Source organism: Eptesicus fuscus, chromosome 16 (assembly GCF_027574615.1).
Source record: "Eptesicus fuscus isolate TK198812 chromosome 16, DD_ASM_mEF_20220401, whole genome shotgun sequence".
NCBI classification, from domain to species: domain Eukaryota; kingdom Metazoa; phylum Chordata; class Mammalia; order Chiroptera; family Vespertilionidae; genus Eptesicus; species Eptesicus fuscus.
The window spans coordinates 42,052,326-42,079,490 of record NC_072488.1 but is presented as its reverse complement, the minus strand read 5'-3'; the positions used below and the strand labels follow the sequence as shown (position 1 = coordinate 42,079,490).

The following is a 27,165-nucleotide window of genomic DNA, read 5'->3' as shown; positions in this document are numbered from 1 at the left end:
GCCCCTTAGACTGTGGACACTGGAATTGCTTCAGGACAGAGACAGGGAGGGCCGGTGTGGCACATGTCGAGGACTCAGGGGCATCAAAAGGACTGGCAAAGCCGCCTCATGCCTCTGGCCCCTACCTGGTGTCCACCTCCCAGCTTGTTCCTGCTGCCACTCCACAGGGCCCACTGCAGCTGGTAATACGAGGCAGGGCTTGCATTTAAAACATATCTTTATTCTTTTATTTTCTAGTAATTCATTTTTATTATGTTTTTTAAAAGTAAAATACATGACAGATTGGAAATTTACAAAATTGGCGCCTTCCCTTAGAACATTTGAGATGTGCGCTCTAATCCCCCCTCTGTCACGCTGCTCCCGCTGGAAGTCCTTACTGATCCCCACGGGCTACAGCAGAGCTTCAGGTGGGTGGGGCAGTTTGTGGGCTGGGAGCTTAATTCAGTGTCATCACCAGCATTTAATAAACAGGAGCGAAACAGAAAATGTCAGAGTACATTGCATGTAATAAATACATTTTGTTTCAGCTATATGTAAAAAATAAGTACATATAAAATATTAACTACATAATAGATAATGTATTAATGTTAAATATATTATATAGAATTATGATATAACAGACTAATAATATATACTATATGAATATATTATTGAGAGCCCATATTTATAGATAGGTATATGTATCTAATATATTATAATGCATATGTATACTGGAGTATAATGAGAAATATCTTTCTTTTTTTTAAAATATATTTTATTGATTTTTTTACAGAGAGGAAGGAATGGGGATAGAGAGTTAGAAACATCAATGAGAGAAAAACATCGATCAGCTGCCTCCTGCACATTCCCTACTGGGGATGTGCCCCCAACCAATGTACATGCCCTTGACCGGAATCTAACCTGGGACCCTTCAGTCCACAGGCCGATGCTCTATCCACTGAGCCAAACTGGTTAGGGCGAGAAATATCTTTCTTACTATACTCACAGTAAAGAAAAACTTAATTGCCACTAGTCTACCAGAGAAACAGCACTGTCGAGCCTGACCTTCAAAGCCACACAGGAGAGAGCGATTGCTGGGGAAGAGCAGGCAGCGTTCCCCCGGAAAAGGGTGCAGTGAGCTGAGCTTGGAGGACGGCCAGGTTATGGATGAGCGGAGGAAACGACATAAAGACCACAACTTGCACGCCTAGATTGTGCTGGTGCTCCCGCTCAGAATGGGTCTGGACCTGGTGTCCGGGAGCTTGCTTGCAGTTCCTGTGATGGCAGCTTAGAGGAGGGAGACCCTTCGTCTGCTGGAGAAACCAAGGGAGACTTCCCAGAGGTGGTACCACCTTAGCTGACTTCTGAGGGAGGAGTTGGGGTTTGCCAGGAGAACAGGGGTGTGGGGAAGGCTAGCCTGGCCAAGTGAGTGGCTTGTGAAAAGGCAAAAAAAAAAAGCCTGTCATGTTTGGGGAAATATGGGCCACTTAGCGTCAGTGGACCATGAGCTAGGGAGGAGGCCTCAACTGCCATCTTGAGAGTCAGGATTTGCTTTTGGGCTGAGGAGCCACAGAGGAATGTTGAGCAGAGTGGCATGAGGAGACTTACTTCCCAGGACTCTGGCCGCCCTGAGGGGTGGGTTAACGCAGAGGGGACAGGAGGCAGGGAGGCCTGCAGGGTGACTGTTGTAATCGTTGGGCCGGAACAGGGCAGTGGGGATGCAGAGGGAGGGTGGGAGAGAGAGAGACTCAGGAGGACATGGCCACCCATTACTCATCGGATGAGGCAGTGAGGGGAGGGAGGTCAGGGTGACTCCGGGGGTGCTGACTGGGGAACCGGTTAGATGGTGGTGCCTTTTGCCCAGATGAAGAACATAGGAGGCAGAGAGGGACTAGGGAGAAGATAACGCTTTCAACTGAAGCCACACTCGTAGGTGGACGTGGCAGTGGGCAGCTGGAACAGAGGAGCGGGGCTAGGCCAGGGAGACACATGAGGGAAAGCCCATGAAAGACTGAGGGAAGTGGTCTTTTTATTATTTAATTTTTAAAAATTGTATTTTTCAGTCATAGTATACATTATTATTTTGTGTTAGTTTCAGGTGTACAGCATAGTGGTTAGACAGTCACATACTTTACAGAGTGGCTCCCCCGTCCGCCCGATATTTCCAGGACCCACCTGGCACCATACATAGGTGTTACATTATGAACTATATTCCCTGTGCTGTACTTTGTATCCCCGTGACTATTTCGTATGTTGATTTATGCTTCTCAATCCCTTCACAAGATCCAGAAACTTGGGTCACAGAAGCCAAGGGGGCAGAAAGGACCGAGGAGGAAACCCAGCGATGCAGATGCTTCAGAAAATCAAATTCCTGAAGGGGCCGTAGGTGTGGCCTTGGGAGGACACAGGTGCCCTGGGCAAGGGTGCGGGGAGGGTGCGTGGCAGGAGCCGGGGCTTTGGCAGTGAGTGGAGATGTCACACTGAGACGGAGCGAGCGGGGCTCATGTAGACCATATGGTGCCTTTGTGCGAGTTAGAAAGGGACACGCCTTCCTCAGGGCAGATCAAACCCTCTTGCCAGCACTCGGGCTCGGGGAGAGGGGTGGAGGCTGGATTTCAGCCCCTACAGGCCCCACAGTGGAGCACCCATGTGTGCCGTGGCCCTGCAAATGCACACCAGCCCTTCTAGAAAACTGACTGGAAAAGGAGCGAAGTAGTCCTTGACCGAGGGGGATGCTGGACCACGCGAAGGGTTTCGTTGTTAAGCTGTGAGAGATTGGTGCATGCTGACTCGGGTGAGAGAGGGGAGCCCATGAAGAAAAAGAGGGTACGGGACAGGGAGACCTGCAATGGGAAGCTGGGTGGGAGCCCAGGCAGGAGGGGCGGTCTATGGTGCGCTGTGTACAGGGTCAGGGCTGGTGCTGCGGCCATGGTTGAGGGTTGGGTGCCCACCTGGAGCCTGGGGCAGTGTGCAGGCCGGTGCTGCAGCTGAGTTCACTGAGAGTCTCTGTGATGGGGCAAGGGAGCGGACGCCGAGCAGGGACACTGAGACGTGGCTGAGGCGGCCTGTCCTGGTATGTGTATACGTATAGAGCAGTTCTGGGGCCCTGGAGAGGGGACATGCAGCAGGCCTAGAACTGGGCAGGCCAGGCAGGGTCTTGGCACAGAGTTTTGTTTACTTATTATTTTACTTTTTACTGTGGAAAAATTTCAAACACACCCAAAAGTTGTGGGAAATGCAAATGAACATCCCTCTTATACCCATCATTTAGCTTCAATGATTATTACTATTGTTAATGTTATTTAATGACACCCTCTTTAAGTACCTGTTTACTATTTTATTTATCTATTTTAACTACCTTTTTTAAGAACTTAAAAACATTTTTTAACAGTCTTCATTTTTTAGATTAGTTTTAGGTTCAGAGCAAAATTGAACGGATGCATTTACCTCTGGTTAAAAACTTTTTTATTTGGAAATAACTTTAAGCTTACAGAAAATTGCAGGAACAATTTTTTAATATTTTTAAATGCTGTTTTCTTATTACTAGTAAAGAATATATTCTCAAAATGTATATAGAAGAAAATTGAGATCATTTATGATTCTACTATCCAAAAATCAGTACTATTATTGTTTTGGTGTATTTCCTCCCAGTTTATTTCCTTATACTTATACACATATATTTTTTAAAAAATATTTTTATTTTATTTATTTGTTTATTATTAATTAAAAATATATTTTTATTGATTTCAGAGAGGAAGAGAGAAGGAGAGAGAGATAAAAACATCAATGATGAGAAAGAATCATTGATCGACTGCCTCTTGCACACTCCCTACATGTGCCCTTGACCAGAATCAAACCTGGGACCCTTCAGTCCACAGGCCGACACTCTATCCACTGAGCCAAACCAGCCAGGGCTTATACACATATTCTTAACTGGACTATTTTATCCAGAGACTAACTCCACCCCTCAGCTCCCTCCTTTCAGTGTGCCCACACCAGTGGCTCAGTGCCATGGCCTTCACCCCCAAATCCCTCCACAGAGAGTCTGCTTCATGAGCAACAGTGGAGCCACGTTTGTGGCTTGTGGTGCCCTCTCTCCCCAGGTTCAGTGCTAATGCAGGCCTCCCCTTTAACACTGGTTTCATGGTTTTTCTTAGATAACATTGGCTGACTTCTGGTGGGACGAGTTGCCCAATGCTCCTTGGGCCACCATCTTGCCCATGTCCCATACTCATCTCTCTATATCTGAGTCTATCTCCCCACTCACCTGAGCGCTCTGTGAGGGTGGAGCTTAGGGCTGACTCACCGCTCTACATGAGGCAGAGTTGGCCTTAAGAAATATGTATGGAATTGAATCAACCCACTTATTTGACATTGCCCATCCCCATCTGTGCTGCAAACTCTGAGTGCCTTCTACTAATTTACAGCCTCCAGCATGGTGGCTGGCACATAGTAGGTACTCAATAAATGTTTATTACTGTTGCTACCAAATAACCTGGAGATTTCCATACATGGTAGCTGTTTTTTCCTTCTGCCCATTCCTGCCTCTCCCTACTTCTCCTGGATGGTAAAGAAGAAAGACCACTGAGACATGCCAGAGGGAGGGGCCCTGCTTTGTCCCCTATCTTCTATAAGTTAGGAGCAAAGCTAAGTTGGCAATGGATTCAAAAGAAGCAGTTCTTCATGTCGAGGTTATTTTATATGTTTGCATTGCTCACAATACCAGTTATCATTAGCAGCAATTAAACTATTTCAGGATTAGTTCAAAGCTGCCTTTGAGGTATTTTAAGTTGGACAAAAGTCTTCCATGTGTCTAGCTCTGAGCCAAGTTCCCTAGTGTCATTAGAAGCCCACTTGTATCTAGAGAATACCCAGTCTGTATACTTTGATTGCCTGAACATTTCATAAATTTCAGGAGTGTTTGTTGGAAGTGGGTTAATGTCTCCAGAGCTGTTTGGTCTGTCTTACAAGTCCCACTTCCCACCTTAAGTGGAGGAGGGGCTCTGCAGAGGGTCTTCCCTTAGAGATAGTTCCTCTGGCCACGCAGAACCCTGGGCATCCATGGCCCCGGAGGGAGCCTGGCAGAAACCAGAGCAGGAAGGGATGAGGGCTTGGTCTAGGGTGGGGGCATCAGGAATTGGGAAGAAGGCGGAAACCCAATTTACAGGGCTGGGCTGTGAGGAGAGGAGTGGGGCGGCCTTCAGAACGCCTTAAGTAATCTTCAGATTTGATTGAAAGATAAAAACAGGGAAAGAACCGGTTTTGGCATATTGGTCTGCTAGGGAGTTAGTCAGCAACTTGCTCTGACCCACTCTCGGTTGGCCCTGGCCCTGACCCTGGGCCTGGAGGGCTGGCTGTGGCAGGAGGGCCCAGGATCACTATTGCCTAAACACTCCAGGACCCTCCAGGGCCACGGTCAGCACCAAGCATCTCGCTGCCTGCTGACAGAGGGGTGCCTTTGACGGGCTGAGCTGGGCCGCTTTGGGTGGGAGTTCTGAAATGGGTGGCAACCCAGATGGGAGGAAGAGCCTCTGGAACAATGGAGAAGCGGAATGGCCCTGCCAGCAGGCCGGCCTGTGTCAGAGGCTGTGGCAGGGACCAAGAAAGGGACCAGTTAAGACAAAGCTGTCTTGCCCAAGTGCGTTTGCCCGTGACGGACGTGACCGTGGGGTCGTTCCTGCTGGGGAACAGCGGCGCTGGTCGTCCGGGTTGTGGTTGGGGAATAAGGGACCTGCTGCTGCGTTGGGTTTCCCACACGCCTTGCCGTGGTCAGAGCCACCAGCCTTCACTGGGCTCTGATATGCATCCTGGGACTTCTGTGTAGAAGTCACCCCTTTGCTCCTCCTTTCAGCTTGAGGACCCGAGGCCGTAACCGCTGACAGAATGCTGGGAGCCGCTGTGGCCCAGCTCCTCGGACAGCCACACACTCACACCAACCCCGGGGCTGGGGCGTCGGAGGGCTGGGCGGGAGCTGTGCAGACAAGTGGGACCTCTCGCGTGGCGGCGAGTGCCCAGAGGTGGCAACAATGGAGGAATCCTGTCCTTGGCCCCACAACGTGGGCGGGCAGACGGCGGATGACCCACTTCCAAAGCGGCGTGGCTGTGATGGGGCTGCTTCAAGTGGTCGACCTGCACATACACGTTGGTCTTAAACTCTTCAAAACGGGGCGGTTAAACATCGGCATCCTGTTTTCATTGGCTTGTAAGCCATGGTGATGGGGACCTGCCTGGTCTTCTGAGCCAGCAAGTGTGCCCAGAGGCTAATAAACAGCAGGTGCCTCCAATAAATATGATTTTAATGCTCAATGTAAATGTGTGCAAATAAATATGTAAAATGAAATGTGGGAGCTGAATCTATATGCAGGTTACACAACTTCTCAGCTGTTTTGAACTGTGAACTGTAGTGACTGTGTGTATGGTGTGTGTTTGACATGTGCATAGTGTATAGTGGTGGGGAGAGTGCTTTTGTAGACAGTGTGTGTGTGTTGTGTGGTAATGAGTGTTTGTGTTGTATGTGTATGTGCGTTTGTATTGTGTGTGTGTGTGTGTGTGTGTGTGTGTGTGTGTGTGTGTGAAGGGAAGTCCCCATTAGGTTGGTTGGAGACAACACCAGCCACATAATTTACAGGGTCTGGGGCAAAACAAAAGTGTGGGCCCCTTATTCAAAATTATTGGGAATTTCACCCCAGCGGGTTTTGCTTAATGGATAGAGCATCGGCCTGTGGACTGAAGGGTCCCGGGTTCAATTGTGGTCAAGGGCACATGCCTCGCTTGCAGACTCAATCCCCGGCCTTGGTTCAGACACCTGCGGGAAGCAACCAATCGGTGTGTTTCTCTCACATCGATGTTTCTTTCTCTCTGTGTCTCTCCCTCCCTTCCACTCTCTCTAAAAATCAATGGAAAAATATCCTCTGGTGAGGATTAACAGAAAAATAAAATAAATAAAAATAAGTTATTGGGAATTTCAAGACAGCAACAGCAGAGCACCAGACCAAGCTTGGACCTTTCTGAGTGAGAGCCCCGTGTGACTCCACAGGTCCAATGGAGACAGTGCACCTGCTGTCTCCCTTCAGCCGTGCTTTGCTGTCTGTCTTAAAGTCTTTGAACCCCCCTTCCCTCTCTTCCCATCCTCCTCGTGAGCCTGGAGAGGAGCCGCAGCAGCGCCTGTGCCCTGAGGGGCTTGCTGCACCTTTCCCGACCCTCCCTCTGTTCCAGCCTGGGCCTCACCGGGGCACCCAAATCCATAAGGTCTCTCAGCTCTTTGCTAAAAAAGATGTCCTGAGAATGTCCAGGTCCCCTCCCAGCCCACCCTGCACCGCCGGGCCCTGCCTCCACCCTCAGGACTTGGAGGCTCGGGCTTCTGCCGGCACCAGTGCCCTCGGTGCTCTCAGAAATCGTCAGGCAGCAGAGACAGCACAGAGATGGCGGCCTATGGTTTCCAGTTTCGTCCTCACTGCCCACCAAGTGCTTCAGTTCTCAGGGGCCCTGTCCTGGGTGGGGTGGGAGTAGGGGGAGAAGCGGCAAAGGGGCGCTGGGAAGCTGGGGCCTCATGGTGCAGGCAGAGTTCGCAGCCTTGAGATCTCAGTGAGGGAGTGTGGAGGTGGGGACTCCCTCAGTCCTTCCTGTTTACTGTCCTGATTTGCCTCCTCTCGGGTTAAGTGCCTGCTTCAGAACATACTCAGGAGATGCTAATGGGTAATAATGAGGCTGTTCCTGCCCCAATACCTATACTTGTCAATAATTAGCCACGATTTCTGAGGTTCTGGGAGGAGACACCTGGTTTGCCCCAGCTGGTTTTGCTCATCAGTGTAGCAATAGCATGACAATTTTGAGGTCCCTGAGTGGTTTTGGGGTGTTCCACGTGTGGGCATCTCCCAAGGGTTAAGGGAACTTGAGAACTTCCTTCATCCTGTTTCTGACCCTAGCCAGAGACTAGTCCCTAAACTCAGCCCATCCCAGCTCCCTGGTAACCACCAGCTCCATGTGCTTCTCTTTTAGGGATCCCAGATGGGACTGTGTGAACCCCCAGCCTGGGGACCTCCCTGCGGAAGGCCCCCTTCTCAAGCCAAGGGACCCAGAAGTGTAAAGTTTGTGAGTGACGTGGGGCAAGCTAGGCTAGAGAGGGGATTTCAATAAGTGGCCGGGCATGAGTGGGGATGGCTACAAACTTGTTAGGCACTGGCCATGGGGCTTTGCCTGCCAGGGAGAGTAGGGGGCGGTGGGGCAGGTGGGAGAGGAAAAACAAGTTCTTCCCCATGCAGGGGTGTGATAATAAATTGGATTTCCAGAGGGAGGAACATGTCTTAATTTAGAATTTACCAATTTCTGTAGTGTAAATACTTCCACAAAGCTACCAGTTGATTTAACAACTGGCTCATGAAATTCTTGATTCAACAATCAGCTCTTGCTTACTTACTGCTCATTAGATCTTTGTCCCCATCAGAGGCCATCAACAGCACAAGCCCCCAGGCCCTAGCTGCACACCTCCCTGAGCCCAGCATGCCCACTTCCCAGATTTTATTTACAGAAAGCCCTTCTCCATGCATTGGGCATCTTGGGGCCTGAAGCGAGCCATCCAGATGTTCAAGCTCCCTGTGCTTCAGACCCTAGAGGAGGGTGGGCTGGTCTGCCTCACAGGTTGTTATGAAGCTCAATGAGGCGATGGATAGGAAATGACTTTGCCAAAATGTACACCAAATCCAGTGAAGTGCCACGACCCAAGTTCCATGGCCGCCTCCTTCTAGTCCAGAGCACCCGGGGAGATCTGGCTTCAGTGTGGTTTGAAGAGCCACAGTTTGGGGCATGTAGCAGTTCTAATTCGCCAGCTGATTAGCCACCCTGCCTCTCACCTCCCTTGGTCACATGTCAGCCTCCTCACTCATCTCACTGCCAAGGGACCAGGTGTGTGTGGGTGACAAATACCAGGGAGCCAGGAAGCCACTAGGTCAGGTCCCTGGGCCACAGAACAACGCCCATTCCAGGGGCTGGGAGTCTGTCCACAGAAGTCCACCTGCGGAAGGGGCTTCCTGGTCTTGCGGGTGGCTGGGACATTTCTCTGGTGCAGGATTTTTTATTATGCAATCTTTCCAGAGACCCACCTGCCCTTGACACCTTCCCAGTGACTTCATTTCCCCCTCCTCTGGGCTCCTGGAATGGCCCCACCTTAGCTTGGCAGCTGTGATGAGAGGTGTTGACCCAGCTGCCTATCTGCTGGCTCACTGTGTCAGGTGGAAGGGGTGAAGACAGTAGCAGGGTTGAGGGTCTTTCCTCACAGTCAGGAACCTGGAACTGTCTCCAGGCAGGATTGGGGCCAGGGTCCCCTGGGATTCAGCCAGCTCCTCGGTGATGAGTGGTACAGGAAGCCAGTGAGGAATAGGCCACGGGATAGGAAAACAGCCCAGAGCCACAGGCATGCCACTGGTTCTTGCTCCTCTCTTGTCTTAATCTCCCCTGTTTGGTGAGAGTACTCGGCCAGGCCTGGAGCCCAGCAGAGAGCACCTGCTGACCCCAGAATAAGTTTCTGTGGGGGCTGGAGACAGTCATACCTGCCTGACATGTGTGAGCCTCACATCCCGGTTCATAGAAGGAGACAGGCTGGTGAATAACCCAGCACAGCACACTGCAACACACACTCTACTGAATGGGAGTGGGCACCCGTGCAAGGGGCAGGGTAGAAGGCTCCATAGAGGAGGTGTCATTTGAAGGGGTCATAAGAGTGGGTCCCCCCCAGTAGCCCCAATCTCCCTGCACAGGCCCAAGTCAGGCTCCAGCTGTGGAGCCCACAGATCTACCTTCTGGGCATCCATGGGGTGACCCTGCACCCCCCACCTCCCAGCAGGAGATTACGCAGCCCAACCTCTTCCAGCCAAAGCTCCACCAACATGGCAGACTTCCCCCTTCTGGGAACAGATGGGAGTAAAATTCCCTGGCTGCTCTTTTTGTGAATGATCCGGGGTGGGGGGTGGGGGGTGGGAAGGTGGGTAGGGGAAGGGGCTCTTTTGAGGTTCCTGGAGGGTGAGAGGGACCATCGGGAGGAGACAACACAGGTGTCACGCCCAGAGCTGGAGCTGGATCCCGGCTCTGGCTTCCGGCGTTCACTCCCAGAGTTCAAGGTCTGCACCAGCCCACTTCAGGGACTTAGTGAGGGCACAAGGGCTAAGGCCAGCCTGGAAGAGTTCTGACTCTGAATTAGATGTGATCAACGAGGGAAAATTACTGCAGCAATTGAGTTCATGGAAAATGCTGTGTGTGTGTCCCATCACTTAAAAACTGTATCTGTGCATTCTTGATTCTGGGACCCTCTTCTATCTCCCTCTCTGGGGAATCTTATGGGATTCCACATTTGGTTCAGAAGGTATGAGAAAACACCTACCCCATGCTCACACATAGTAGGAGTGCAGTTAATGTAAGCTCCCTTCCTTTAACCACTCAAAGTAGTCACTTGGGGCTGAGGGCAAAGGGTTCCCTCGGTCTAAAGGTTGATGGGCCTCTGATCCCTGCCTCCCCCTTCCTTCTCCAGCTGATGACAAACACCTGGATGTCATAACGTCTTCTGCGTCCTCATGTGTTATTCTGGGACACAGTCTGGGGAGGGTACCTGAGTAGTCCCCCTCTGACTGAAGCTGGCAACGTGGGCTGGCCTGTGCCAGTCTCATGGATGGATGTAGAAGGGCGAGGCACTGATCCTGCTCGTTGGGCAGGATGCTGGCAGGAGGGCAGGACAAGTAGGGGCGGAGCTTCTAGAACAAAGGAGAAGGGCTGCCCTGGGGGCCAGGCTAGGCATCAAAAAGGCTCTGCAGAGTGAGCATGCCACAGTAGCCACCTCTGCACCCAGCAGTTCGTCAGACAACCCTCACCTGGTCCCTTCTGCCTGCCCCAGGCCGGGCACCTCAGCAACACTGTTCAAAGAGGCCTTGTTCTCCACCGTGATTGCGCCGACACTGCTCTGTGGCTTTCTCTGCTTGGCGTGGGTTGCTGCTGCCGTTCCAGACAAGAGCAGAGGGATGGCCGAGAGCGGAGCCAGGAGCCAGGGAGGCCGCCGGGAGCATGCCTTCATCCCGGAGCCTTTCAATGGAGCCAATATAGCCCCCCACCTCTGGCTGCACCGCTTTGAGGTCATCAACGACCTCAACAATTGGGACCATGCCACCCAGCTACGGTTCCTGAAAGAGTCCCTCAGGGGAGACGCCCTGAAGGTCTACGATGGACTCAGTCCGAAGGACCAGGGGGACTACATGGCTGTGAAAGACGCCCTGCTGACGACCTTCGGGGCGCCCGGAGCCACCCGCAGCCACCTGCCCAAGGAGATCGTCTTCGCCAACAGCATGGGTAAGGGCTACTACCTCAAGGGGAAAATCGGCAAAGTGCCCGTGAGGTTCCTGGTGGACTCCGGGGCCCAGGTGTCTGTGGTCCACCCGAACCTGTGGGAGGAGGTCACGGATGGGGACCTGGACACCCTTCGGCCCTTTGAGAATGTGGTAAAAGTGGCCAATGGGGCAGAAATGAAGATCCTGGGCATCTGGGATACGGTGGTGTCGCTGGGCAAACTGAAGCTCAAGGCAGAGTTCCTGGTGGCCAACGCCAGTGCTGAAGAAGCCATCATCGGCACCGACGTGCTCCAGGACCACAACGCCGTCCTGGACTTCGAGCATCGCACCTGCACCCTGAAAGGGAAGAAGTTCCGCCTCCTGCCTGTCGGAGGGTCCCTGGAAGATGAGTTTGACCTGGAGCTCATAGAGGAGGAACCCTCAGAGGAGGGGCAGCAGCCCTCCTATTGAAAAGCCCCCATTTCCTTACCCCCCAAATACTGGTGGAAGACCCACCACAGTGGAGGGGAAGGGCAGGTCCTCAGGGGATCCCTGGGCGCGGCCAACCCTCTAAAACCAACTCCTTCCCTCCTCTCCTCATCCCCTCCTCCCTCTGCAGGGACCTGAATCTGCCCTGGTCGGGGAGGCTTCGTTGGGAGCCGCACGGGTGAGGGGAGCAGGCTGGCCTTCTTAGAGGGGGAGAGGGTCCTCACGGTTGCCAAGCTGCTGTTGGTGGCAAAGACTCAAAGGCTGGAAGAGGGTTCCATGAAGGCTAGAAATGACTGTCTTTGAGAGAGGACTAGAGGACCTCTTAGACCCCTGAGACATGGCTGCTTCTCCTCAGGGCTGTGCGGCCTCAGTCGGCTGGGCTGGCTGCAGGGTCCTCTCAGCTCCCTGTCGGGCCTTCCCACCTGCGTGATGTATATTTCCTTCTGTCATTTACTTTGAAACCCATGGAGCCTTGTGCCAATAACTCATTACTTCCAAACCCAATAAAGATTGACTCATGGCAAAACCACATCATGTGTTGATTGGGGATGAATGGGATGGATGTGAGAGGGTGAGGAAAACAGGGTGTAAATGTCAAAGAGAAGGAAGATTCCAGTATTTACTGAATGCCTACCCTGGATATAGGAGAATACATAGACGGTGACTATGTATCTTGGATTTTTATGACAGCCTCAATTTCAAATATTTTGACTTATTTTCTCCATAATTCCTACCATCATTTCTAATGGAGTCATAAATCCTCTAATCATTTCAAACTACAATATTATAGCATCAGAATTGCCTCTTATACCCAAAAGTTACTCTAAAGTTATTTGTGAGGTGTCTTGATTGGGGAATGGAAAATTACAGTGTTTGTTAACAGATGGGAAAGGATCTGCCTGGCAAGTAGGTTCCCGTAGCCGCCGAGGAGCCAGGATGGGGGGCAGAACACAAGGCCAGGGACAGGTGTTGGCCTGCATGGGCCACCCAGGGGAGTTCTGGGAGAAGGGGATGTGGCGACACCAGGGTGGCCCGGGTGGTGGGAGGGCAGCTTCTTCCTGGAAGGACTTGGAATGAGTCTGAAACTGGAGAGTCGGGATGGAGTGGGGGGAGGGGCTCCCAGATCTGGGAATGGGGTGTCCATCTCTTTGAGGGTCTACCTCATAATCTGCTTCCAAATGCCTGCCCCCCTCTCTGGAATGAGCAGGGCCAGGAATCTGAAAATCCCAACCAAAAGGGGGACTGCGGTACAAAGCCTTGAGAGCTTTCATTGGGAGGCGGGAAGGGCCTCTTCCCCTCCCTCCTGAGGGTTCGATGAGCCTGTCCTGAGGTTTCCACTGGGACACCCCGAGACAAGCAGCCTGCCCGGAGGGTGAGTATGACTTGCCCCTGGACCTCTGGGCTGAAGCTAGTCTGAGCTGAGAGCCGCTGCTCCCCCTGAATTCCAGCTGATTCTCTGTAAACCGAGGCACCTGCTCAGCCCGGAGCCTCGTGATTACTGAAGCCCAGCCCTGGGCAGCCAAACAGCGTCAGCCCCAGGGAACTTCGGGTGATGGGCGGGTCTGCTTCACGGGGAAGTCTTTTCCCAGGAAAGTGAGGCCTGGAGGAGGGTGGGCCCAGCGAGAAGCCTTGAAGTGGAGACGGAACCAGAGAAGGCGGTAGGAGAATGGGGAAGGAGGTCCTCTCCTCTCCCCCACCTCCCGGGTCTCCCTTCTTCAGTTTGGTTTTCAGCTTGTTACAGAAGCTGCTTGTCTACTAGGCCAAACCCTCCCCTGAGGGGACAACCCGGGTGGCACCTCCCTGTAACCTATTTCCTCCAGGTCCTCAGCTCCTAGCCACAGGCTGGGCTGAGGCGGGGAGGTGGTGGAGTGGTGGGCGGGGAAGCGGGCAGGGGTGCGGACACAGGGAGTGGGTGCCAGGCCAGAATTCCAGGGCAGCACCCGAGTCGCCCTCTCCCTGCCCTTCCCCATGCACAGCAGGCTGGTGAACAAGAGCGGGTGACCTGTGTCCCAACTGCAGGGACCTCTCCTCCCTGTTCTGAGCCACCGGTTCTCTCCTGGGGGAGCATGAGTGCCCGGCTGGGGCCCGCGTGAGGAGGCCCCATGGAGGAAGGAACTAGGTGGTGGTTCTTACTAGGGCGCCGTATGTCTCACCCGGAGTGAGACTTAAGACAGGTACAGTGTGTGTGTGTGTGTGTGAGGGGGTTACCAGTGCCAGCGTCCCCCCTCCCCACCCCGTGTGTGAAGGTGAAACCTGGGCTGTGGGTGGTGAATGCCGCTCTCCTAGGAGCAGAGTATCAGGGAGAGCCCTGGAGAGCAGCCAGGGAGTGGGTCGGCCACATCGCCGAGGACTGATGCCTGGACGAGGAGTTTGAGGTAGCTTGCAAGGAGTGTTTGAAAGGTGGAGGACAAGAAAGATCTATCTGGCTTCTAGGTGTAGGTTGGAGTAAAAGAGCAGCAAAGAATCTAGCTTGAAAGCCCTGGCAGTATTCAGACGTAGGGCCTGCGTTTGAGATGATGGAAAGGAGACAGGCAGGCATCACTGTGAAGCTCTAACCCTGGCTGCATTGGAATCGCCTGGGAAGAGCAATTCCTAGTAAAGCTGGTTCTCCGGATGGGCCCAATGAGCAGCCGGCTCAAGAAGCCCGGCTTAAACTCAGGTGTACCCATCTCTGGTCCTGGGACAGCAGGAAGGTGCCTGAGCACCAGCTGGGAGCTGGTGAGAAACACAGCATCTCATCCTCACCCAGGCCGGCACCTGCATCGCACCAGACCTCCAGGTGATTCGCATGCACACGAATGTCTGAAAGGCCCTGGCCTAGAACATTCTGATCCCACTAGTGAAAGGGCATCTCACGGTCCCCACAAGACCCCTCTCTTCTAACAATGACCACCACACGCTGAATGCCTCCCAATTCCCAACAGTGCTAGGTGATTTTTCATGCTTTATCCAGCAAACATTTATTTTTAAGCTTTTGTTTGATTTCAGACTTACAGAAAATTTGCAAGAGTAGTACAAAGAATTTTCATATACGTTTAACCTAATTTCCCCCAATATTAACATTTTACCAATTAACATTATCATTATCTCTCTCTGTATCTATAAGTATATGAACTGTTTGAAAATTGCAAATATGATACATATTTACGCCTCAGCACGTTAGTGTTTATTTTCTATAGAAGGAAGGAATGCTCTTATGTAACCACAATACAATGATCAAAATCAGGACATTAACTTGGTATAATCCTGTTATCATCTGCAAAGCGTATCACATTTCCCCAATTATCCCATTAATGATCTTTATAGCAAAAGGAACCAATCCAGCCACACAATGCATTTAGTCATCACACCGCTTTAGTCTCCTTTAATCTGAACAGATCCTCAATCTGTCTTGTCTTTCGTGACCTTGACATTTATGAAGAGACTTGGTCACTTACTTTGTAGAATATGAACCTACATTTTCTCATGATCAGATTCAGGTGGTACATTTTTGGCAGGAATACCCAGAAGCGCATCATGTCACGAGGCACGGGATTTAATAACGGAATAAATGCTTATTCATTTCATTACTGGTGATTTAACTTTCATCAGTTGGTCAAAGTGGTGTCTATCTGGTTTCTCCATTGTAAAGTAATTTTTCCTGTGTAGTTAATGAGTTTCTTCTGGGTTGATAGTCTGAAATATGTGTTATATATAAAATATATAAATAGCCTGTTTCTCGTCGGACTGTCGCCCACTGGATCCATTGATGGTCCTTGCCTGCAATGTGACCTTTCAGTTCTGCCCCTCTGCATTTGTTAGCTGGCACTCAGCTCTGAAGAAAAGCTTTCCCTTCCTGTTTATTTCTTTACTCTCTGTGTGTACCATTGTGGACTCACAGACTTACTTTATTCCATCAGTTGTACTCGGTTACTATCGTTGTTTATTTTTGATGCTCAAATTGCTTCAGATTTGGCCTCAGGAGCCTTTTCACACTGGCTCGTGTCTTCTTGGGACGAGTCCTCATCATCATCTGAGCCCTTATTTTCTGTCACAAGATGTTCCAGGTTCATCTTGTACCTTCCTTGCACCAGCCCTGGAATCAGCTGTTTCTCTGAAGAGCCCTGGTTCTTTTTTTTTTTTTTTTTTAATTGATTTCAGAGAGGAAAGGAGAGGTAGAGATAGAAACATCAAATGAGAGAGAATCATTGATTGGCTGCCTCCTGCATGCCCCACATTGAGGATCGAGCCCGCAACTGGGTCATGTGCCCTTGACTGGAATTGAACCTGGGACCACAGGCCGATGCTCTATTCACTGAGCCAAACCGTCTAGGGTGAGCCTGGTATGCAGGTCACAGGGTCTGCGTGTTAGGTGTGCTCATTGCTACTGAGTGTCATGACCTCTTAAGTCTCTCAGAGCTACAAAAACATGTAGTACATCTGTATCTGCTTCTATATCTATCACTCTCTATATTAAAAATCTGAGGTCATACTGACACCTACAATTCCAGCCCAGCACCATAGGGCCTATTCTAACCTTCCCCCTTTCCTTGTTTGTAACTTCTTTTCCCAACAATGAGAAACGTGGCTCCGGAAAGTAGTTTCAGAATACTAACCCATATGTCAATGAAAAACACACCTAGAAGCAACCAGTTGTTAAACACCGCCTCAGTGCCAGGTGTGGGTGGTCCTTGGCAGCAAATAAGACAAATTATGCAATCAGACTGTGGTCACCTTAAGAAATGCTGAGGCTCACAGCTGTGCATGGCTTTAGGTGTCAGTCTAAAAGGACTACTTTATCTTGAGGACACAATGTGCCCATCAGGAGGCCAGCTGGAGTCAGAGACCAAAGGCCACAAGTCGTCTCGTCTCGTGGCGATGACGAGGGAGTGGCCAGTCTCCATGCCCCAGAGAGGTGACCTGGCCTGCCCACCTGGTCCTCAGCCACTGAGGGCACACTGAGGCAGCTGCCAGCTGACGCCACCACACATTCCAGTCCTATCAGTCACCGGCCTCTCCAGAGTCCCCTGTTGCCAAGCAACCCAGGGTAATAAATGAGGCTTCCCTGGCTGGGCTGCAAGGAGGGCAAACTCTGGTCAGGCCACTCTGACCATCGACTCCGCCCAGCTGGTTCCGTGCCTCATTGTGGGTTCGTGCATTGGTCCTCAAGTTCTGACCGCTCAGATACAGTGGGCAGGCCTTCCCCAAGCCTGGACGGGCCAGTTCTCCAAGGCACGTGGGGCCAACCTCGTCCTGCTCCACCTCTCTGGGTTCCCATTAGAGTCTCTCGATGCCTGGGGAGTGCGTGAGATGGGCCCTGGCCTCTAGGGATTTACAGTCCAAAGAGGGAGCAGCCAGACCTGCCCTGTGTCCCCTGCCATCTGTGCAGGATTCCGGGACAGGCACATGGCGGGGTTGGAAAGGGCTCCACAGGGGAGGTCTTGAAGCTGAGTCTGGAAAGACAAGTGGACATTTCCCAAGAGGAGGTGGGAGAGAGGGAGGAAAGTTAGGAAAGGGAGCAAGGAAGAGCGGGGCTGGTGCAGGTGCAGGCTAACGGGGGCCTGGGGAGGGGCACAGGCCAGTGTGGAGGATCATGAATGACTTTAAGGAAACCGCAGAAGGCCAGGGATAGCAGGTGCTGCATTTCTTCAGCTCTAAGATGCACTCAATTAAAACGTACATTATAAATTTTTTAAAAAATATATTTTATTGATTTTTTACAGAGAGGAAGAGAGAGGGATAGAGAGTTAGAAACATTGATGATAGAGAGACATCGATCAGCTGCCTCCCGCACAACCCCCACTGGGGACGTGCCCGCAACCAAGGTACATGCCCTTGACTGGAATCGAACCCGGGACCCTTCAGTCCGCAGGCTGACGCTCTATCCACTGAGCCAAACCGGTTTCGGCTATAAATTTAATATTTTTTGGAGAAAGAAAAAATAAACCCTGTAACATAAATGTATGTACCAAGGTGCACCCTCGGTTAAGAAGCAGTGAAATGTGTGTGGGAGTGGTGATGGTGGAAGTGGGTCCTAACGTCCAGAAAATGATTGACTTCAGGTACCAAGTCTGCTCCATGCAGCGACCTGGTGGATGGTGCTGAAAAGGATTCTGGGACTGTGTTCAGATGCAGCCAGAAAGATGCCATGATTGATTAGTGATGTCTGCCCTGGGAACAAGCGTGGAGAGTGAGTCCTGTTCCTCTGCTGTGTGGTCAGGGCCTTCAGCCTCAGGGCGAGCCGGGGAGAGTTGTAGACAGGGATGTGACATGCTGACATCTGTGTTTGTAACTCCTCCGAGCCTCAGTTCACAAACTCAGTGAGGTGTGAGAAAATGTCATTTTTAAATGATTTTCCAGGATTAAAGCTAATTATGTCCAACTCTCAGCCAGCCTGCAGAGACAGCCACTCTGTCTTCCTGGGGCACTCCCTCCCTGCTCGGGATTGGGGAAGGTCCCAGAGTCTTATGCAGCATTGAAGGGGGCGGGGGGCTACAAGTCATGATGCCCAGATGCCCTCTCACCACGGAGACGCCCGAGCTCCTGTCCACGAGATCCCTTCAGGCCTTGCGGCTGTGCTGCTTCTGGTGGGGGGAGAGTAGAAGCCGCCATCCCAGGTCCTGCCTTCCCAGGATACCAGCAGCCCCTCCCTGGGATGTCCTGCCACTTCCGTAGGCTGAGCCGCTGGGTGATGTGTGGGGGCCCGTTCTCTCTAGGACTGACCACCATCCATTTGGTCCAGCCGGACTGTCTTCCTCATCTCCGCTTACGCACCCCAAGGCCACCCCCCAGCGCCCCGACCAGGGCCCTTGAACATATTCTCATCCATGGGTTTAGGCAGAGAGAAAGGATGGGGAAGAAAAGTGTCATATCTTACAGGCAACACTGGTTGGCTCAGTGACACAGAGAGCCCCAAAAGGCCAGGCTGCTGACTGAGATGGAAGAATCGGGAGCAAAAGCACAATTAGTTTTGTCCTGTCCCCCAGCCGGGGGAGGGGACCGCAGTGAGACTGGACGGAGGGAGTGGGTTGTTGAGGATTCTGACCTGGCCCCGGGGCAGGCTGAGGAGGCTCCGTGAGGAAGGGCAGGGATTCTGGAGGTAAAAGGAGGAGGAACCAGCAGGACCCGGGGCATCCGTTATGGGAGGTGAGAGAGCGACAGCCTAAGGCAACAGTCCTCACTGGGGACAGCTTTGCCCCCAGGACACATTTAGCAACATCTGGAGACCGTTTTGGTTGTCACAACTTGGGAGGCCATGCTGTTGGCATCTAGGGGGTAGAGGTCAGGGATGCTGCTGACCCTCCCACAATGCACAGGGTGCTCCCGTAGCTCCCCCGCTGGCAACACGGAGTTCTCCAGCCCCAAACGTCCATGGTGCAGAGGCCGAGAAACCGGCCTGCCGTGACATGCAGGTTGCCGATTTGGCAATTTCTGAGTCTCACAAAACTCCTGCAATGTCGGTGCTGTCCCCATCGAACAGCTGGGGAAACTGAAACCAGGGGAGGTTAGTCTGCCCAACAGCCAATTGCTCAGATGGTCAATGCTGAACCGAGGCTGGAGTTGAACCCGACCTGACTTACAGTGTTCAGCTCATCTGCTGGAGCAGCCTGGACAGAGGTTCGGTCAAAACGGAGTTAGGTGGTTTTCATCTGTCACAAATAGAGCAGGGCAAGACAGAGTCGGGGACATGAGTTTGAAAGGCTTAAGTGTCTAACAAATAGATCTTGTTTAACTAAACCGTGTATAAGGTATTTATAAAACTCACAAACATGGACACATTCATTGTTATTTGATCAATTTATGAAAATAAAAAGTTCATCAAAATCATCAGCCAAGCAGCGCAGACATGGTTGGGTGAAGATAAGCTGGGAGGAAAGACTCCTGAAACCTCCACAAAATTCAGACCCTTCTCTTGGGTTGTTACTTACTGTTGTGTGGTTAATTTTTTCATCATTTAAATTCTTTTTTGTTTTTTTTTTGTTTTGTTTTGTTGTTCTTTCTACAAAAAGCAATGAGTGCCCACGTATAGGAAAACCGGAAAATGAGGTCACTCCAATTACACACATAAATAAACATGGAGAACGTGGCACCCTCTCTCCCTCCGTAGGTCAGACGTGGCATATTTTTCCAGACCTTTCTCTTTAGACATTCATACGGATATATTTTTCTTCCTTCTTTCGTTTGCTTTCATTCTCTGATTGTTTTTCCTTCTTAGCAAAAGTAGGATTATGTAGTACTCTCTGTTTTATAAATACCCAGATATGATTAAATCTATCCCCCGTGTTTTGGACATTTCGCTGTTAGAAACCTCACAGAACAGTAGTGAAAGGAAAGGACTGCAATCACGTACAACACACATCTCACAGCCGGACACAGGCACGCACAGTAGGAGTCCGTTTGTATGCTATTCTAAAACAAATAGGCCAAACTGAACCACGGTGCATAGAAATGCAGGCTCAGGAGGCAAAACGATAAAGGCAAGAGGGGGCGTGATGACGGCAGAAGCTGGGGGCCAGGCTGTGTGGGAAGGGCCCGCAGGGGCCCCGGGCCAGCAGTGTCTTCCTTCTGGCCTGGGCTGTGTTCTCCGTGTGATAACGCACCACGTGGCACATTTGCGTTCTCGGCACCTTTATGACATTGCACAGTACATTCTAAGAAATGAACAGGATTAAATCGTTGGCTGACATATTAACTGGAAACTTAAAGCAGAGGGTAAAACGGATTTAAGCCAACCACTTGAACACGCACAAAAGGATGCACTCCACCTCCGTGCTACATAAAAATCCCAATAAAAAAAAATAACGTGGAGTATAGTTTTAGACCAAATTGTCCTTTGGGGTGAATTGTCTCTCCCTCCCCCTCCGCACCCCCACCCCTGCCTCTTGTTCTCAACCAGATTGTTTTCTATCAGGTAGCTTTTGCTTTTGACCAGTCACCTGGATTATGCGAAAGCCTAGGGCAGTGGTCGGCAAACTCATTACTCAACAGAGCCAAATATCAACAGTACAACGATTGAAATTTCTTTTGAGAGCCAAATTTTTTAAACTTCTTCTAACGCCACTTCTTCAAAATAGACGCGCCCAGGCCGTGGTATTTTGTGGAAGAGCCACACTCAAGGGGCCAAAGAGCCGCATGTGGCTCGCAAGCCGCAGTTTGCCGACCACGGGCCTAGGGTTTCCTGGGCCCTCACTGTGGTGCTTTCCTACAGCCCTGATGCTGATCAAGTCCTTAATTTGCAGTAAAACCTCACTCACTCTGTTTTACCACCTTCCCTTGGGGCCTGTGACAATGGCAACCACTGGTCTGCTAGCTCTGAGCCTGAAGTTTGTCTCCGTCTCTCACCCACCCACAGGTGTGTCTCAGCACAACCCGCGCCCGCCCCCCAGCCCCACGCCCCCGCGTGTGGGCACTGTTCTAGGTGCTGGGACAGCCACAGTGGCAAGTTCAGTCTCTGCTCTGGCTCAGCCCCATTTTTACATCAAACAGACACAAACATTAATGTGTCATGTGGTAATGAGAATGGAATCGGGGCCAGGGGGATAGCAGGTAGAAGTGGTGAGGGATGTACAATATGTAAAGGGACTTAGAGGGCCTCGTGGATAAGGGGGACATCACGCAGAGACCTGAGTGTAGTGAGGGAACAGCCAGGTGTCATGGGGAAGGCATTCCAGGTGGAAGGAGTAACACGTGCAAAGGCCCTGGGTGTCTGGGAACAGCGCACAGGCCAGGGCTGGTGGGGCGGAGTGTGTGGGGGAGGGGGGTCAGGAGGGGACTTGCCACTAGAGAGACTCAGATGTTCTGCTGAGCGATGGAGCTCCACAGGAGGGTTTTGTGTCAAGGAGGGCTGGGACCTGATGTCTGTTTTCAAAGGATCTAGGCCTTGGGGAGAGCCTGGGGGTGGGGTGGGGGGCGGGGCAGAACCTGGGAGGAAGCAGGGAGACCAGCTCAGGCTATGCTGAGGCCCAGGGCTGCCCCGATCTGGGCCGGTGGCCCCTCTTCCACTCTGATTTGCTCTCCAGCCTCTGCATGTGTCACAGAGGGTCTTCCCTCTGCGATGGTCCCTTCACTCTGAGACTCAGCGTTGAGCCCTTTTCTCTTTGACCCTCTGGCTGTAAACAGCTTCCCTTTGTCCATTCATGGCCAAGTGCAAGGGCCTCACTTAATCTCTGTCCAAGGGGCACCCTCCCATCAATCAGGCAACTAGGGTGCCACCTTGCTACCTTGGGGTCACCCCAGCTGTGGGGAATGTGCCATCCATATCGGACTCCAAATTACTGTATTCATGTCACATAGGACGGGGTGGGGCTGGGGACAGTGGCAGGTCAGCCAGCGCCCACTAATTTAATTTTGGTGGGGCCATGAGTAATTTGTTAATAAAATGCTGAAATTTGCAAGTCACTTTCTTTTTTAAAATGTGCAACAGAGCAGAGTCCAGGCTAGTCCTGTGAAAATGTTGTTCTCGTTTATTGGCCGTCCCGTGCACTTTCCTGAACTGGGAGAAAGGGCGGTGCTCCTTCCGCTCTGGCAGGTGACTCAGACCCAGGGCAGCTCTGCCGCTGTCTCCCCTCCGGCCTCTGTGGGACTCCTAGAGCCCCGGTCCCTCCACAGGGAGTGGGGAATACCTCCAGCCTGAGGCAGCGCCCGTCTAGCCTGGCAAGTTTGCTTCCAGTACTTAAAAAACAAAAGAACAAAACTAAACTAAAAATCCCCACACTCTCCTTTCCTCTCCATCCTCTCAACTCCAATAACCTCACTCCTGCTTAGTCAAGCTCACTTCCCTCTGCTTGCAAAAGAAAAGACCAGAGCATTTTTTTTTTAATCAGACACAGCAGAGCTCTTACACAACCACGTCTTCCTGTTCTCTACAAAGGTGGATTTGAGATGTCTTCCAAAATTCCATGCATTCACATAGGAAAAAAAACGAAATAAAAATCAAGGTCAGAGAATTTCAGACAAAAATATACAAATCACGGGGTCTCACATCATTACTGAAGGTGAGGTGTGAATTTGGCTCTGAGCTTCCTGGCAGCCAAAGCAAGAAGAGGAAACTGGTGCCTTTAATGATTCACTGTTTCCCTGAGGAAGGGAAAGCGATGGGATTCCGGGACTGAGTTCTGAAAGGTGGTTTTGCCCAACATTAAAGGACCTCAGGGTGATGGAGAGAAAGCAGTGCCTCACCAGATCCTACTGATCATCCTTTTCCACGGATGCCCTTCTGGGCTCCGCTTGGCTGGCAGCCGCTTTGACCAAAGCTTTTGACTGCAGAGCTGCAGAGACTTGTCACAACTTCTGCAGTAACTTGGAGTTGACACTTGAAGTGTGGTGTCTTCCTTGACTGTCTGGCTAGAGCTCTAGCTGCTATTGTTCTGAGTTTCCCTTCTGTTGGAAAGGTACATGCAAATGCTGGGACTTCAGGCATCTGCCACATTGCAGATGAAACGCTTGCAAAATGTCGGCATTTTAGCCAGGGTCTCTCTCGCTGAGCCACTCCTGCGCTTCCTCTTTGAGAGTCTGAGCTGCCCCGCAGGGCTGGAGGGGTTTTAGGGCTTGTGACTTTCTGAACAGCTCCTAGATGAGGTACCACCTGAAGAATGCCCCTTACCCGCCGTTGGCTCAGTCTGTCCCTGAGTCACCCTCTTCTCGCTCCCCCTTTCAGTTTAACCACTTCCTGCCCACGATTAGTTGTCTGAATAGCACAGTCAGAATGACATATTTGAACACTCCCCTACCATCTGGTGTCATTTTCCCTTAAGGCTGATTACTTGTTCGAGTGTCAGAATTTTGTCCTCTGGAGACCCGTAGTCCTCCTGTGCTCCGACTCTTCTTGTCGGTATCGTCACTGCGATTGCGCTGATATACTGGGTGCTTCCTGATCGCCAGGCCCGGGGCTAGGCTCTCCTCCATCCCTTCCCTCTCGAACCCCCTCCCCCAAAGCCCTGGGGAGTAAATACAGTTAGGCTTCTGGACGCACAGGTTTTACATCCGTGAATTTAACAACCCACATGAAAATACTCTTAAAAAGAAATCCCAGAAAGTTCTGAAAAAGCAACCCTTGAATTTGCCACGTGCTGAGCACTGCCCTGAGCCCACATGGATGGAGTGAGGTGTAGGCACACCTGCTCAGCCTACCTGCCAATACAGGTTCTATGCAAATACCAACTACGCCGTGTTATACGAGGGGCCGGAGCATTCTTGGATTTTGGTATCCGAGGGGGAGGGTGTCCTGGAACCAATCCCCTTGGAAACTAAGGGACGACTGTACCATCCTCACTTTACAGACTGGCAAAGCAGAGCCCAGGACAGCTGCCCAGGTCACCGAGTGTAAAGGGTGGAGTTGCCACTGGTCCTTAGATCCATCGGACTAGTCTGTGTGCTTGACCAGTACCCAGGACCCCTTTCCAGGTAACCTCAGGGCGTGGCAGCCATGGCACCCCTCCCCCCGGAGTCTCTCATTCTACTTGGCCAGCTTGCTCACGTTTGATCATAATGAGCTCCAGGGCTTTATGGTAACAGCCTCTTCTACCTTCTGGGGTTGGGCATATTGAAAGGCAAGAGTTTGTCAAACACTCTGATTTTAACCAAATGACCCATTTTAACGGATGGATATTGGGTCTTCCATCCCCACTGGCCACTCTGTGGGGCTGGGGGCGGCCCCTAGGTGTTACCCAGCCTGGCCATCCGGGTGGCCAATAGGGTTGGTGAGCTGGTATGTTTCTCCCTTTCCTCTGGCCCATTGGCCCTCCCGGGTGTTTTCTCTCCCAGGCCCAGGGATTCCTTAAAGGTAGACACGTTCTGACCCAGAGCTTTCTACCTTGAGTCACATTGTGCACCTCTGCCCCAGGTGCGGCCAGGAGGACCCTATAAAAGGCTCCCCCCTCTTCTTCCAGGGCCTCGGCGAACCTCTTCGGCCCCTGGTCCCCCAGCTCTGTCTTGTCCTTGGGGCCATACCCTTTGCTTCTGTGCTGGCCCTTGCCTCTGTTGCCCCACTAAATCCTGAGCCTGCCTTCCTGCACCTTGAGGGAAGCTCCAGCCTGGCAGAGCCCGCCCTCCTGTCTGCTGAGGCCAGTCCTCTCCCACCATGCAGCTTTATTCCCCTCTGGACGATACGTTCACCCCGAGGCAGCAGTCGGCAGCCCCACCTTGACTGGTCTCCACAAGGACAGAGTGGGCAGGTGTCTTACCACCCAGTTAGTGCCAAGCCCTGAGCAGTGCTTCCTGTGCAGCCCCTGCAGGGGGGAATTTTAATCAGGAACACCCCCCCTCCCCGCCCCCCGGTCATTGGGAGCCGAGTGTCCCTGGTTGGTGGGAAGGCCCAAGAAAGCAATAATGAGGAGCTGCTATTCCAGAGACTCTTGGCAGAGAGCCGTGATGTCCCTCCTCCTCTAGGTCACAGTGACGTCGGAGAGGTAGGCCGAAGAGGGACTCCGGGGCCTCAGGGGAAGTTGTGTTGAGTAAAGTCGGGTTGGACAAGTAAAGTGGTGTCATGGGGTCCACAGCCAAAAAGATGCGGGGTAGAAAGAATGTCTTCAATCCCGAACAGGATGTCTTCGCCCGGGAGCATGCTGGGTGATTGCATAAGACGCCCCGGGAGGTTCAGCAGCCCCGGTTATTCCTCACGATAGGCAGGGAGGGGAGTTGGGATAGAGGGAAGCGTGATGACTTAGCAATGAGGATCCACCATTGTCTTGTGCATTCACAATTTCTGCCCCAGTAACTGAAACCTAAGGCCGCTCTACGGTACGTGAGTAGCTGCATCCAGAGGCTGAAAAAAGGCAAGTTGCTTTACTTGGAAAGTTGATTACAGCTGGACATCGCTCTTGCAGGGATGGAGGCAAAGGAATGGGGCTCTGGAGTCAGAGCTCGCTGGCTCTGTGGACTGAGCAAATGCCTCACCTCTCTCCCGGCTTTGCCGTCTGTGAAATGGGGTCACGATGGCACTCCCCCACCCCCACCCGAGGGCTGTGTGAGAGGTCATGGAGGCAACGAGCACTCGGGACGTGTGGGTTAGACAACATTGTGACATGGGCCGTGTAGTCTAACGAAGGACACTCTTCATCAGGCGACTGTGGACAAAGCCAGGAAACCTTGGAGTAAGATTTGTCATCTTGTGGGGCGGCTCTCTGTACGTGAGAGCTGTCTCCTGAACTATCTGTGGTTCGGAGCTTCCTCTCCTCAGCCGCAGTGAGCAGGGACCCTGAGCCCCGTGGTAGAGGATAGTTTTCTTCCATGCTCACTCTTGTAGTTCACTCTTTGGTGGGTTCAGTTTGGAGCCTGTCCAGAGGGGATCCTAGAATTGCATCCTAGACAGGCCCAGCACGTGGCTGCTAATCTTTGGAGAAAGCAGGAGAGCCAGGCCGCTTTCCCCAAGCGGAAGTCGCAGAAAGATCCTTTCTCCTAAGACCCGCAGGCTGCATGCCACATGGTTAACTCCGAGGGCACCATACAAACCTTCCACAAGTTTTAAGCGGGCCCGGCTGGTGTGGCTCAGTGGTTGAGCATCGACCTATGAATCAGGAAGTCACGGTTCGATTCCTGGTCAGGACACATGCCTGGGTTTTGGGCTCGATCCCAGTGTGGTATGTGCAGGAGGCAGCCGATCAATGATTCTCTCTCACTTGATGTTTCTTTCTCTCTCTCTCTCTCCCCTCTCCCTTCCTCTCTTGAAATCAATAAAAATGTATTTAAGTGGTTTTTAGAATAAGTCACTGGTCAAGGAGGAGAAAGACACCCTTTTCCTTCCTCTTGACTCTAAGTTTGTGCTCTCCTGGGGGAGCCAGAGGAGTCGGGTCAGCAGACTTGCCAGGCCGAGGAAGGAGCTCCGTGCCAGGCAGTCCCACTGGAGGCCAGCTCCAGAGAGCAGGGTTTCATGGTGTGGGTGTCAGTGTGTCTTCAGCTGTGACGGAGCCCAGCACAGAGCAGGTGTTCAGTCCCTACGTGCTAAATGAATGAATGAACCGAAGGGGTTAATAGGTAAAAGAACCAACCTGCTCCACTGGGTTCCTCTCCTCCTCCCAATGAGTGTGCCACACACGAGGTCTTTCACAATGTGGTGTCCTCCCTGCACGTGTCCCATCGCTCACCACACGCTCTCAGCCTCCAGGCCACCCCCGAACACCTGCCTCTTCTTTCTCGGCAAGTCTCCTTTCCTAGGGAACGCCCGCTCTTTCCCCGGGGCCCAACTCGAACGCCACCACCTGATTTCTCACAGCATGTCCCTTACAAGTTTATTCCACAAGGAACTATACTGGTGTTATCTTTCCCGTCAGACCGCGGCTGCCTGTGTTGGAGGTGTCACAGTGCTGAGGGAGCCAGGAGGAGTGCAAGAGCAGGGGACACGGGTAAGTGGAGCAGCCGGTGCTGTTACTAATTCTGATCAACAAACAGGCTCAACTGAAGCCACACAATTGAAACT

The 27,165-nt window shown here is 51.9% G+C and overlaps 1 protein-coding gene and 1 long non-coding RNA gene across 2 annotated transcripts in view; both read left to right on the top strand.

Annotated features, from left to right (window-relative positions):
- The window catches only part of LOC114233694 (uncharacterized), a 129,706-nt gene extending 102,623 nt beyond the window's left edge, over positions 1-27,083 (top strand). The window contains exons 9-10 of the long non-coding RNA XR_008558466.1: positions 7,978-8,070; positions 27,020-27,083. This is a non-coding gene — a long non-coding RNA (uncharacterized LOC114233694). The remainder of the gene's footprint in view (positions 1-7,977; positions 8,071-27,019) is intronic.
- ASPRV1 (aspartic peptidase retroviral like 1) lies at positions 10,747-12,303 on the top strand. The gene has a single exon (XM_028154550.2). It carries the CDS (start codon positions 10,983-10,985, stop codon positions 11,754-11,756), a length of 774 nt encoding a protein of 257 aa, XP_028010351.2. The 5' UTR covers positions 10,747-10,982; the 3' UTR covers positions 11,757-12,303.
- Positions 27,084-27,165: the final 82 nt, after the last annotated feature.